This window comes from Entelurus aequoreus, linkage group LG15 (genome assembly GCF_033978785.1).
Source record: "Entelurus aequoreus isolate RoL-2023_Sb linkage group LG15, RoL_Eaeq_v1.1, whole genome shotgun sequence".
Lineage (NCBI taxonomy): Eukaryota > Metazoa > Chordata > Actinopteri > Syngnathiformes > Syngnathidae > Entelurus > Entelurus aequoreus.
This window is the reverse complement of record NC_084745.1, coordinates 34,619,691-34,633,848: the sequence shown is the minus strand read 5'-3', so window position 1 is coordinate 34,633,848 and position 14,158 is coordinate 34,619,691. Positions and strand designations below refer to the sequence as shown.

At 43.8% G+C, this 14,158-nt stretch overlaps 2 protein-coding genes across 5 annotated transcripts in view; one reads left to right on the top strand and one right to left on the bottom strand.

Annotated features, from left to right (window-relative positions):
* The window catches only part of ncoa2 (nuclear receptor coactivator 2), a 164,881-nt gene that overhangs the window by 32 nt on the left and 150,691 nt on the right, over positions 1-14,158 (bottom strand). For all 4 annotated transcript variants that reach the window (XM_062021263.1, XM_062021265.1, XM_062021266.1 and 1 more), the window contains exon 22: positions 1-7,320. This exon is cut by the window's left edge and continues 32 nt beyond it. In XM_062021263.1, coding sequence (XP_061877247.1) covers positions 7,309-7,320 — 12 coding nt within the window. In that variant the 3' untranslated portion in view covers positions 1-7,308. The remainder of the gene's footprint in view (positions 7,321-14,158) is intronic.
* On the top strand, positions 2,177-5,063 carry LOC133630320 (uncharacterized). The gene is made up of 2 exons (XM_062021882.1): positions 2,177-4,418; positions 4,520-5,063. Exon 1 carries the CDS (start codon positions 2,177-2,179, stop codon positions 4,409-4,411), a length of 2,235 nt encoding a protein of 744 aa, XP_061877866.1. The 3' UTR covers positions 4,412-4,418; positions 4,520-5,063.

The window sequence follows — 14,158 nt, the reverse complement described above, 5'->3', positions numbered from 1 at the left end:
CAAATAGCATCAGCAAAGCCATATTAGTTCACAACTTGCATAACTGTCGGTTTGTTTTTTATCTAATTTTGCATAAAACGCTCTTCTTTCACACAAACACGCACGCACACACTTGGGGTACAAATGGGAAGTGGGGGTACAGTGTGATTTAAAAAAACAAAAAGCAAAGAAGTGTTCCTGGTAAAGTCCCTTATAAAACACAACATAATCTGTGATGCGTTCAGGGGAGCAGTTAGTATCGTACATCTTAGTCATAATACAAATTTATACACACGGCCAAGTCATGTACAAGAGCGAAAACGGACAAGATCTAAGGCATTTTTCTAGTGTTTTTTAAACTCTTTAGCATTTCAAGGTTGCATCTTAGCTCTAAGAAACCTGCAGACGATACAAAAGAGCTTTTAAAGTTTCATTTCAGAGGAAAAGTAGTTTTTCTTTTTAAAAAAAGAGGGCCTTGGCAAAATAATCACACTCTAGCTCGTTATAAACGCAACTTGCACATCATGGCTTCTCTATCTGTGAACAATCTTTGGAGAAATTTTGTGTGGATAAAACGGTGTCAAATGGCTCAAGAAGGCTCATTTTACAATAAAAAAAAAAATCACTTTTTCCATAAAATCCTTCCGTTAGGTGCACTAAAAGAATGGAGTTGGAGCAGATTGAAGGGAATTTGACAGGCCGATTCCTGTGCAGAGTATAAAGCGCACAAAAGTAGGAGGCCTTGGATGTGTACAATACATTCTGTCTTGGACTTTATTGGACCCTGTTGAAGTGACATCATCGATAGCCAACAGGCCACCAAGGGAAGGGAAAAAAAATCATCCAATTGGAGCGTGAGGATTCATTTGGCTTGGAACACAGCAGGGTTTCCCAAACTTTGTCAAACAAGGAGAGCCAGCAGGATGACTTTATTCTTAAGAAATCCTTACAAATATTTGTTAGGGCTTTAAAATAAAGTATAACAAAGTGACATCACGTACATATTCTGCCTCTCGCTAACACTTTTTTAACAGCAATACAGTTAACTTGAATTTAAGTTAGAGAATTAACCGCAAAGAAAAACATTCTTTCCAAAAATCTTTGATGAAAAATGCTAGACTTATAGGAAGTGCGGAAAGATTGAAGAAAATAAAGAAAAACTACTTTTTAAAACCTGCTCAGCCAGCTTTAGCTTTGTTTAAAGTCAAACATTCTATGGTTGAAGAGGAAGTAAAGTAGCAAATTCAGTTTTTCAGGAAAAGAAACCAAGAACTAAAGGATCGTTTTCCAGTTTTACCATGGACATAACCTCCTGAGAAGCATGGACATTTGTTTGTGGTCTTTTTGTCAGTTTTACAGAATACTCTGTGATGCAAAACAAAAATGGTTAGGTTTGGCCAGTGTAGTGGACATCTGGCTCTGGTCGGCTTCTTACACAGTTTAGAAAAAAAATAGCCCAGTTATGAAAAACACTAACGTCCACTCTAACGGACGCTGGTTCTCGGGAAGTTATACTGCACATTAGCCAACTTTATTTAGTTCTTGATCATCAATAAAATATTCTGACAGCATCAACTTTAGGAGAAATGCAGCGGCTTGAGAAAAATAATATTTTTCAAACCTGCTAAGCTAACTGGGGTACTTTTATGGTGAGAGAGAAAACGGTGGCAAAAAAATTACAAAAAATGTGGTCCAGAAATTTTAGATTTGGGAAACCAGTGTCCTCTGCAGTGGACATTTGTTTTTGATCCATTTCTTTTTTTAGATTTACATAATGTCCTGGTATGCATAAAAACAAACGTCCACTAAAAACAAACGTCCTCCTGAGAACTAGCGTCCACTGCAGTGGACGCTAGTTCTCAGGAGGATATAGGGTACGATAGCCAACATAATGATGTAGTGCTCCATCTTACACCATCAATAAAAAAAAGCCAACAGCACCCACCTAATAGTGCGGTGGGTTAGCGCACATTTTTAGGCGTACCGTTACGGAGCGGATAAAAGCGCCAATTTTTTTACAGGCCTTCTTTATGACCTACTGAAGGATTTTAGAAGGGTACTCAAACTTAAATATTGAAAATACCCATATGGTATACCACGAACCAGGCATGCACACCAGGTCACTGTCTTGACACTGCACAATCTACAACAGGAGGCTTTCAGGGTTAGTGCAGGCCCCAAAGATGAAGAGTCCTTCATGGCTTGGAGAAACAACATGCTGAAGAAGAGTCCGACGTTCATGTTCTGGGATCTGATCATGAGATATGAAACCCTCATTCTCATCTTCATAAGGGCACACAGAGAGCAGAATTTCCTACTGTATGTAGAAGTGCTTGAAGAACTGGCCCCTCTATTCTTTGCCTTGGACCATGTGAACTATTCAAGATGGTTGCCTGTCCATATCAGGGACATGAAGTCTTTGCCCGACTCTATCAAGGACGAGTTTGAGAAGAATTCTCACTGGGTTCTTTCAAAGACATCTAACAGGTTTTCTGCAATCCCACTGGACCAAGCTCATGAACAAGAGAACAAGAATGTGAAAGGTTCAGGTGGTGCGGTTGGCCTCACAGAAAATCCAACTGCCTTCAGAAGATGGATGCTCACAGGCCCAGAAATGGCAAGATTGATAAAGGAATTTGAAGAGGAATATCTCCAAGATGACAAAGAGAGCTTACAGCACCATGAGCAGGGTCTTGGCACACAGAAGACATTCCAGAGACAGGTCAACAGTCTGTCAGATACCATAAGGCGTATGGGAAACCCTTTCCTGGATGTCTTCGAGGAACTTGTGACTCTTGATAGTCGCAACTGCGCAGATAAATTAGTCGCAAATACCATGCTCATCCTGGAGGACACAGGGAAGAGACAATATCAGGAGTTTGTCAAGAAGGTGCTTGATGAACGCACACAATCTATCCATGATCCGATTAAAAGGAATTCCTTGGCAGTCTTCAGGCAACCTAGACGCAAGACAATGTCTAAAGATGGGAAAAAGATTAAAGTGCTTCAGAACAACGTGGCACTCTTTGGCCAGCTATATGTAGCTATGCAGAGCCGTGAGAGTAATTTGGATGAATTCTTTACACATGAGGTGCAGTCCTTCCCTCCATCTCTCTCAGACTTTGGAAAACTTCATCTGACAGGCACCAAATCAGACCTGCTACAATGTCTTGAGCAGCCAGCACAATCAGAGCCACCCTCAACCTATGACTTCAAAGTCCTAGATGGGGCAGTAATTGTCCACTGCCTGCCCACTATTAGAGTGAGCACGTTTGATGCTTATGCAAATGAGGTTTTCATCCCCTACCTGCAGAAGCAGCTGCAGGATCCAAAACGATTGGATGTTGTATGGGACACGTACATCCCTGACAGCTTGAAGGAGTCCACCCGAGAAAAAAGAGGACGTGGTGTTCGCAGGAAAGTGTCAGGCCCGACAAAGTTGCCAGGCAACTGGATGGACTTTCTTCGCGACCCAATCAACAAGAAGGAGTTGTTTGATTTCTTGACATCCAAGATCCAAGAGTTCAGCTGGCCACCAACCAAAGCTGTGTATGTCACATCGGGGCAAGCGGTGTCAGGACAAGCTTTTGGTTCCACTAGCATGATGGACTGTTGCAACCATGAGGAGGCAGACACAAGGATAGTGGTCCATCTACAATGCGCATTGAAGGAGGGAGCAAAGACAGTTCTTGTGCGAACTGTGGACACTGATGTCATCGTGATCCTTGCTGGTTTATTTTATGATTTGGTGGTGCTTCAACCATTGACTGACATCTGGGTGGCTTTTGGCATGGGAAAAAGGTTCAGATATTACCACATAAACCACATCTGCAAAAGCCTGGGGGAACCCAAATCACAAGGTCTGCTTATGTTCCACGCATATTCAGGTTGTGACACAACATCTGCATTTAACGGAAAAGGCAAGAAGTCAGCTTGGAGGGCCTGGCAAGCCTATGATGCTGCTACAGAAACATTTATGTATCTGGCAAAGCATCCATTCCAGGAACTAAAAGTTGACTCTGAGCATTTCCAGACACTTGAGAGGCTGACTGTGATCCTGTACAACAGATCCAGTCCTTTGAACTCCATCAGTCAAACAAGGAAGGAACTCTTCTGTCAAGACAGTCGGCCGATGGAGAGATTACCTCCCACGCAGGATGCCCTACTCCAGCATGTAAAACGGGCTGTGTTTCAGGCAGGAATCTGGGCAACCAGCACAGACACACAGCAAGTGATTCCTTCTCCAAAGGACTTTGGATGGACCAAGGACGAAACAGGGTCATGGGTTCCAGTTTGGATAACCATTCCCGAGGTCTCCATTGCCTGCAGAGAGCTGATAAAATGCTCATGTAAAGGTGACTGTTCCAGCTGTAAATGCAGCAATGCTAATATTGACTGTTCTCCACTTTGCAAATGCAACTGCTGCAAATAGACACCAGGTACAGTTATGCACACCAATACACCAAGTTTCCACATTATGATGCATGTCAATTTGTTTAAATTGTGACAACAATTGTTTTCTTGCCTGTTTCACGTGCAGATTACTTCATAGTGTAGTAAGAAGAGTCATCCAGGCCATTGGTCCTCAGCCCCCATGCTGATCATGTGCACCAGCTGACTTGCCCCTTTAATTTATTTTTGGCCTCAATCAGAGTTCTAACATTATAATTGCATTAAAGGTTTTATGGATAATACTTCATGTGCTGGGTCTTGAATCATCATCTGAAAATGATACTTTTTGCTATTTCCGTCCATAATGAGGCCTTATTTGAAAGCCAAATGGTTCATAATGGAATCAAATATTGGCATTCTGGCTGTTCTGGGATGTGAAGACACTACCTGTAGACACCCTGTGCAAGTATGATGTAAAAACTAGCAGCAGGAGGACACATGACAAGAATTAGTCCTTTTTTAGTATAGGCGTTTTTTGCAGTTATTGATCAAAATAACTTATGTGCACTATAAAGGTATTTTCAATATTTAAGTTTGAGTACCCTTCTAAAATCCTTCAGTAGGTCATAAAGAAGGCCCATAAAAAATTTGGCGCTTTTATCCGCTCCGTAACGGTAATGTCACTAAGCCACCAGACTATAAGGAAGAACGTAGTGGCTTAAAAAAAGAAAAAGAAAAACATTTTAAAGAGGAAATAATGGCAAAAAAAATTCCTGAACTGGTTTCCCATGTCCACTGTAGTGGACATTTGCTTTTTGGTCTATTTATTTTGTCAGGAGTCACACATTTTTAGAAAAAAAAAATGGCCCTGTATTGCAAAGCACAAACGTCCACTCCAATGGACGCTGGTTCTCAGCACATGAGCCAACATAATGATTTAGGAGAAATCTTGGGAAAAATAAAGAATACATTTTTTGAAACCTATTAAGCTGACTTTAGCTCCGTTTAGAGGGGAACATTTTATAATTGGAGAGGAAATAAGAGTGGGGGGAAAAAAAGTCAGCAAAATGTGCTCCAGAAATGTTGTGTTTGGGAAACCCTGCACTAGTTTCCCCATGGACATATCTTCCTGAGAACCAGCGTCCTCTGCAGTGGACATTTGTTTTTGGTCTACTTCTTTTGCCAGAGTTACAAATTTCAGGAAAAAAAATAGCCCTGTAATGACAAACACAAAATGTCCATTCCAGTGGATGCTGGTTTTTGAGAGGATATACAGTACATTTGCCAATGTAAAGATTCAGGAGCAGCGGCTCGAGAAAAATAAATGAAACATATTTTTCAAACCTGCAAAGCCAACATTAGTTTTTTTTTTAAGTTCCTATGTAAACAAGTCCAAAAATATTTTTTTGTGTCGTTGAGCCACACTTTAAAACCCTCTAAAGCATTTTATCCACCTATTATTATTATTATTATCATTATTAATAATAATAATAATCAACCCTAAGTTTGGGAAACATTGAACTAAAGGATATAAAATTAGCATATCCTCTTATGAACCAATGTCCTCTGCAGTGGACATTTGTTTTTGCTCCATTTCTTTTGCCAGAGGAAAAAATATCCATGTCCACTGTAGAGGACGCTGGTTCTCAGGAGGACATAAGGCGAACCTGTTTTACGAAAACCCAGAGTAGTGTGCATTAGCGGACACTTTACTGCCTGAGGTCATTTAAATATGGCTGTCTGTCAAGAGTGCAGGGGGAGGGGCGCTGCCTTGCTGCATAATCGAGAATTCGGCGTGTGTGTGGAGTTCTTGGTACAAACTGCAATTAAAAAAAGAAATAAAATTGGCGTGTAATACTGCATCCAAAATGTGGAGCAAAATGGTGTTTTTATTATTATATACAAAAAACTACAAAAAAACTAAACAAAATTAACCCCAAGATTCTCATGTTATTGCTTGTTTACATCACACCAGAAACAGTTTGCACCGAGCAGCTCGTATAAAGCGTTTTCACTCCAGACAACATAGAAAGCACACTGTTTAAAAGTTATTTATGGCTGTGTTATCTTTGTTTTTTGTCTTTTTTCATGTTGTTTGTTTGGTGTTCTATGCTAAAGGCAGAGAAGCAAAGCGATATCTGTACACTGTATACACAGCAACCCTTCCCAACCTCAAACACACCCCGGGTCTGCATCGTACCGGGAAAAAAAAGAGCAGACCAGGCGAGGGAACCCAGAAAATACAATCAAAAATAAACAAAAAATCAAATAAATAGAAAAAAAAAAGAAACGCTTTTACTTATCGGTATGTACAATTCACCTTTCATGGATTTTTTTCTGAAACGATCGGACCCAAGTATTCAGGTTCACAGACGAGTCTTCTCAGAAAGAATAATAAAATCATTTAAAAAGGGTCTTTTTTTCGACACACTTTTTCTTCTAGAATATTTTCTTCTCGGATGCTACGAGGATAATAAAGCCATCTACAGGAATTATTCATTAAATCTATACATAAAAATAAAACTTAATTTAATACACTATATAAACCTCATATCACTCTTCTGCAGTCTTTTTTTTTCAGGATCAACGCCGGCGAGTAACACTAATAATATAGAAAAAGAAAGGGGGAAAAAAAGAGGCAATACAGGCTAAAAGTTTTTGCGTAATAAACGACTGAGAGGAAAACCGCCAATTTTTGAGATGAGATTGTATAAATGGCCGCAGTCCGCTGAGAGGATACATTCATCAAGAACCCGGGCCTACAGTAAGTCACACTATGGTGAATGCAGCTGGACAGGCAGGGGGAGGAGCCTGGCAGCGCCTCCCCGGGCCTGGCCACGCCCCCCCGGGAACTTTGAACATGGAGGGGCTTACATGTTTGTGTACAATTTTTGCTCCAGCTGATCACTGAGGTCCAGGGCAGCAACTCAATAACGGTCAACAGTATTTCTGCAAGGAAAGAAGAATGTTCTGGTTAATTCTTCTGCATGTGTAAAACACAACGCTGTAAATAATTGTGTAAATAATTGAAACAACAAGAGGCGATGTATAACTGTGTAGTCCTGCAAAGAGGTTAAATCAAGACGCGGGTGTTTGTTAACCGCCTGCTGAAATATTGATAAAGCCTTGATTGGGCTTAAAAGCATCATGGTTGACGACACCTGTCAGGACAAACAATTGGTGTTCAAAAGAGAGATTGTTTGCATTAGCGTGTTGGAAGTTTTCCATGTTAGATGTCAGTCTGTAGAGTCTATAAGGGCCGTGGTGCTAAAGTGCATGCAGCTAATTACATGGTAGCCCTCTAAGTTCAAGTCAAGACTGAGCATGGAGGAGCTCCATCAACTCTACAGTAAATTATTCACTAGTGCGGCAAGAAGCCTACAGCCATCTTTTGTTCCTGCACACTTGTGTGGAAACGTCCCGGGCCTCAGAAAGTGTCTGACATTTCTCTTCTCAAGGGAAGAAACTTGGACAGACTTTAGAGTAGTCAGTGCACAACTTGTATAGCAGATGGGTAAATGACGCCTTAGTGAGAGCATGGCACCCATAATACCTGTATTGACTAGGTAAGGGACCAGTGCAGAATCAAAAGAAGAAGCTATTGGTGTCTTATTTTGGTGCTAAAGGAATGCAGACTGCATCAAGTGCTTGGCGCAGATATTGGGAGATTTAGTATTTAGTATTTAGAATCCTAAGTCCAACGCTCATTTTAAACTTTATTGCTGACCTTAGCACACCAACAGAACACCATAATACCGCTGGCCAGTAGCCACAACAACAACACTTCCTCATTATGGACCAATGACAATTACAGCGAGCTGGATTGTCTTCGGGAACACCCAGAATTATGAGCATCAAATATTACAACTCAAGTAAGTTGTTTTTCTGCGATAATTATGACATTTTGTTTTCGATTGGATTTCCTATCACTTAGTTATCCATTTTTTTATACAGTCGCCATAATGCGCTTCAAATGTTGCGGCCTCACCTCATTTTTGGGGGGTATCTTTAAATTGTATTAAACCTGTTCTAAACAATTGAGGGTCCTAAATTAGGCATTTTAAAGTATACAAATGACTACATAAACTAAAAATATCAATACTCCAGTAGTATTGGCCACTAGAGGAGACCAAACAATCAGAGAGTTCAATATCGTGGTCACTATTTGACTGAGCCTCAGGCAGCATTACTATATTAGCTTAAAAGAAAGTAAAGGTAACAAAAGAGTGTTATTTCATGTCTGGAGAGCTTTCATGATGTTGAAAACCATATTTAGAAGGTCGGAAATAGTTTTTTTAATGCTCTAGCTATGAAAATATTTGATTTCTAGTCCTACTTCGCAGAATTTCATTTATCGCGGTCATGTCCGGATCCAATTAACAGTGATAAACAAGGGGACGGCTGTAATCCAAGTATTTAAATTACTGTTCCAAACATTTGCACATGTTTTGCATTTTTAATATTAGCATTGGCTTAATTGTAAACAATTCACATCCTTGGTGTTGGCACTGCACTGATGCTGTGTTCGTGCTTCATAATGTTCATTCGCAATCTGCTGAATTAAAAAAGTCACTCCATTTAACTTTAAAATAAAATTAATAGTAAGCAAATTAATTGTGTTTGTTTTTAATGAATCCATCCATCCATCCATCTTCAACCGCTTATCCGGAATCGGGTCGCGGGGACAGCAGCTCCAGCAAAGACCCCCAGACTTCCCTCTCCAGAGCAACATTTGCGACTTCCTCCTGGGGAATCCCGAAGCGTTCCCAGGCCAGAGAGGAGATGTAATCCCCCCATCTGGTCCTTGGCCTGCCGCGGGGCCTCCTCCCAGTGGGACGTGCAACGAGGACCTCCCTAGGGAGACGCTCGTGAGGCATCCGCACGAGATGCCCGAACCACCTAAGCTGGCTCCTTTCCAAGCGAAGGAGCAGCGGCTCTACTCCGAGTCTCTCTCGGGTGACTGCACTTCTCACCCTATCTCTAAGGGAGATGCCAGCCACCCTTCTGAGGAAACTCATTTCGGCCGCTTGTATCCGCGATCTTATTCTTTCGGTCATGACCCACACTTCATGACCATAGGTGAGAGTAGGAATGTAGATAGCTCGGTAGACCGAGAGCTTTGCCTTCTGGCTCAGCTCCCGTTTCGTCACAACAGTGTGGCAGAGAGACTGCAATACTGCCCCAGCTGCTCCGATTCTCCGGCTGATTTCCTTCTCCATCTTTCCCTCACTCGTGAACAAGACCCCGAGATACTTAAACTCCTCCACCTGGGACAGAGTCCTGTCCCCTACCCGGACTGTACAAACCATCGGTTTCCTGCTGAGAACCATGGCCTCAGATTTGGAGATGCTGATCCTCATTCCAGCCGCTGAACACTCGGCTGCGAACCGATCCAGTGAGAGCTGAAGGTCACGAACCGAAGGTGCCATCAGGACCACATCATCTGCAAACAGCAGTGACGCAACCTTTAGCCCCCCGAGACGTATACCCTCTCCGCCATGGCCACGACTCCGCCTAGAAATCCTGTCCATGAAAATCACAAACAGGATAGGTGACAGAGCGCAGCCCTGGCGGAGACCAACCCCCACTGGAAACGGATCCGACTTACATCCAAGCACCCGGACACAACTCTCGCTTTGGTTGTACAGAGATTGGATGGCCCTCAACAGGGTTCCCCTCACTCCGTACTCCCTCAGCACCTCCCACAAGATCTCCCGAGGGACGCGGTCATATGCCTTCTCCAAATCCACAAAACACATGTAGACTGGATAGGCATACTCCCAGGCCCTCTCCAGGATTCCCGCAAGCGTAAAGAGTTGGTCAGTTGTTCCACGACCAGGACGGAATCCACATTGCTCCTCTTGAATCTGAGGTTCGACTATCGGCCGGACCCTCCTTTCCAGTACCTTGGCGTAAACTTTCCCAGGGAGGCTGAGTAGTGTGATACCCCTGTAATTAGCACACACCCTCTGGTCCCCCTTTTTGAAAAGGGGAACCACCACCCCAGTCTGCCACTCCCTCGGCACTGTCCCAGACTTCCACGCAATGTTGAAAAGGCGTATCAACCAAGACAGCCCATCATCACCCAGAGCCTTCAGCATTTCTGGACGGATCTCGTCAACCCCCGGAGCTTTGCCACTGTGGAGTTGTCTAACTACCTCAGTGACTTCACTCCGAGAGATCGACGTCGATCCCCCATCATCCTCAGGCCCTGCTCCTATCAGGGAGGGTGTGTCTGATGTATTTGGGTTCAGGAGTTCCTCAAAGTGCTCTTTCCAACGCCCCACGACTTCCTCACTTGAAGTCAGCAAAGTCCCATCCTTGCCGTACACAGCTTGGATGGTTCCCTGCTTCCCCCTCCTGAGGTGCCGTATGGTCTTCCAGAACAGCTTTGGTGCCGCCCGATAGTCCTTCTCCATGGATTCCCCGAACTGCTCCCACACCCTCTGCTTAGCCTCGTCCACAGCCACGGCCGCTGCCCTTCGGGCCCGTCGGTACCTTGCAACTGCCTCCGGAGTCCCCTGGGATAACATACCCCGGTAGGACTCCTTCTTCAGTCGGACGGCTTCCCTGACCACCACTGTCCACCAGGGTGTTCGAGGATTACCGCCCCTTGAGGCACCTAAGACCTTCTGGCCACAGCTCGCATCTGCAGCTTTAGCAATAGAGGCTTTGAACATTGCCCATTCCTGTTCAATGTCCCCAACCTCCACAGGGATGGCAGAGAAGTCCCGCCGGAGGTGGGAGTTGAAGTCCTTCCGGACAGAGGACTCCTCCAAACGTTCCCAGTTCACCCGCACTACACGCTTGGGTTTGCCAGGTCTGTCCAGAGGTTTCCCCCGCCATCTAACCCAACTCACCACCAGATGGTGATCAGTTGACAGTTCAGCCCCTCTCTTCACCCGAGTGTCCAAAACATACGGCCTCAGATCAGCTGATACGATTACAAAATCGATCATTGATCTTTGGCCTAGGGTGCTCTGGTACCAGGTACACCTATGAGCATCCTTATGCTTGAACATGGTGTTTGTTATCGCAAGTCCGTGACTAGCACAGAAGTCCAATAACAATCCACCACTCAGGTTCAGATCAGGGAGACCGTTCCTCCCAATCACGCCAGTCCAAGTATCACTGTCATTGCCCACGTGCGCGTTGAAGTCCCCCAGCAAGACTATGGAATCCCCTGCCGGCGTCCCATACAGGACCCCATGCAAGGTATCCAAGAAGGCTGAATACTCTGAACTCCTGTTTGGTGCGTATGCACAAACAACAGTCAGAGTTTTCCCCCCTCCAACCCTAAGGCGAAGGGAGGCGACCCTCTTGTCCACTGGGGTGAACTCCAACGTACAGGCACTCAGCCGGGGACTCGTGAGTATCCCCACACCCGCCTGTGCCCTCACACCCTGAGCAACTCCAGAAGTGAACAAGGTCCATCCCTTGTCCAGGAGTGTGGTTTCAGAGCCCTTGCTATGCGTAGAGGTAAGCCCCACCAGATCCAACCGGTAGCGCTCCACCTCTCGCACCAGCTCAGGCTCCTTCCCCACCAGCGTAGAGACGTTCCACGTCCCGAAAGTCAGCCTCTGCTGCCCCGAATTGGTCCGTCCGGAGCCTCCACTTTCACCGCCATCCACTTGGCAGCGCACCCGACCCCACTGGTTCCGACCGCGGGTGGTGGGCCCACGTGGCAGAGAAGATGGTGTGTCCACGTAGCTTCTTCGGGCTGTGCCCGGCCGGGCTCCGTGGCAAGCCCGGCCACCAGGCGCTCGCTGACGAGCCCTACCTCCGGGCCTAGCTCCGGAGGAGGGCCCCGGGCTTCCTCCGGGCCGGGTAACGCATCCTCTTTTAGTGTAGTTTTTAATGAATAGCGTGCAGAAAAGAATACAAAACATGCAACTCTGGTCAATGAGCCAAAGAGCAAACTGGTGCTATAAGATCAAAATGATCCCACAATTTGGAATTGTTCCTTTTTTCTTAGTTCCATTTAGATTGATGTTGGAGATGGAAATCGATGTTAAAAGCTGCACGCCTCTCCTTTGACTTCACTTAGTACGAGCCAAAAGTTTAGTGCGTCACAGTCAAATGTTTTTTCTTCAAGTGGCACACACATTGAGGGACACAGTAATACTCCTTGTGTTTCATAAGGCATCGATGCTTCAGTGGGGTTTGACCAATCACTATAAAGCAGGATAGATTTACTATCTAATGAGTTTGAGTCACAGAATTCATGTTTCCCCTCAAAGGACCGCAGCTGCCCAGGGCTGGCAGCACTCATGCAGCCCCAGACCATACCACTAAAATCATTGCTCTTAACTTTGTGTTGCCAGCTATATAGACAATAATGGCTGACTCATTTTCCCTGGATAGTAAATCTACACTAAACTACAAGCTGTACAAAGATTATACTACAGTATAGGGCTGTCTTCAAATAGTCAAAAATTAGGACTGGAAACATTGCGGTCAAATCGTTGAACATTAAACTCCTTTGAGTTTAACCTGCCGAGGCCTCTTGTGTACAGCATCTGTGCGGACTAATAGTTTTTTGAAAGTAAGAGATACATCTTACCTGTTTACAGTTTTGGCTGTCACTTCAGCCTTACGTGTGTGACGTGTCTAAAAACAGCTGGCTATGTTTTGACCTCCCACATTACTCCCTAAAATCTATTTTTCTACACACTGATATGTTGGGAGGATGTTTCTACATAGGGACACAGGGTTTGGCTTTGCCCCAGATGTGTAGCTCTCCTCTGGCAAGAGTAATGATCCTTCCACAGGTTCACATACAGAAACTTTGTAACAACTTTTACTTTTCGCAGGTGTCAAACTCAAGGACTAGGGTGCCAAATCTGGCCGGACACATAATTTTACGCAGCCCGCAAAAACCTGGAGATGTGTGTCAAAACATTTCAGCATTTTTGATAAATGAGTTTCAATTTTGAGAAAAAAAATTATCACATGTAACACAGTTCTTTTTTAACTCAAAATTGAATGCAAAAAGCAATTCCAAGCATTTTGTTTTGTCATTGAAACCCTTTTTAAAATTGATTCTCTAACAGCTAACTTGAATATCTGCTTGTCACCTTGACCTGACTGAAAAGGGATTTTTTAAATCAGTTTGTTGGCATACAATATGATAATAATCAAATGAAAGGGGAAATTGTATAATATTATGTGGTGATTATACATGTATATTTTGCAGTTACGAGCAGTCTATTTAGTGCAGCTGTACGTGGGATGTGGCCTACTATGAAAATGTGCTTGACATCCCTGCAGTCTATTTAGTTAAGTTTGATGTCTTTACTTCCTCTATGTAGTCAAGTTTGAGGTCTTTACTTCTTCTAATCAAGTTTAATGTCTATACTTCCTTTCGTCAAGTTTAATGTATTTACTCACTCTATTTAGTCAAGTTTAAAGGCCTACTGAAACCCACTACTACCGACCACGCAGTCTGATAGTTTATATATCAATGATGAAATCTTAACATTGCAACACATGCCAATACGGCCGGGTTAACTTATAAAGTGCAATTTTAAATTTCCCACCACACTTCCGAGATATGATGACGTATGCGCGTGACGTAAACGGTTGATACGGAAGTATTGGTACCCCATTGAATACAATACGAAAAAGCTTTCAAAATTCCACAGTATTCTGGACATCTGTGTTGGTGAATCTTTTGCAATTTCTTTAATGAACAATGGAGACTGCAAAGAAGAAAGTTGTAGGTGGGATCGGTGTATTAGCGGCGGACTACAGCAACACAGCCAGGAGGACAGAGATGGATAGCAGA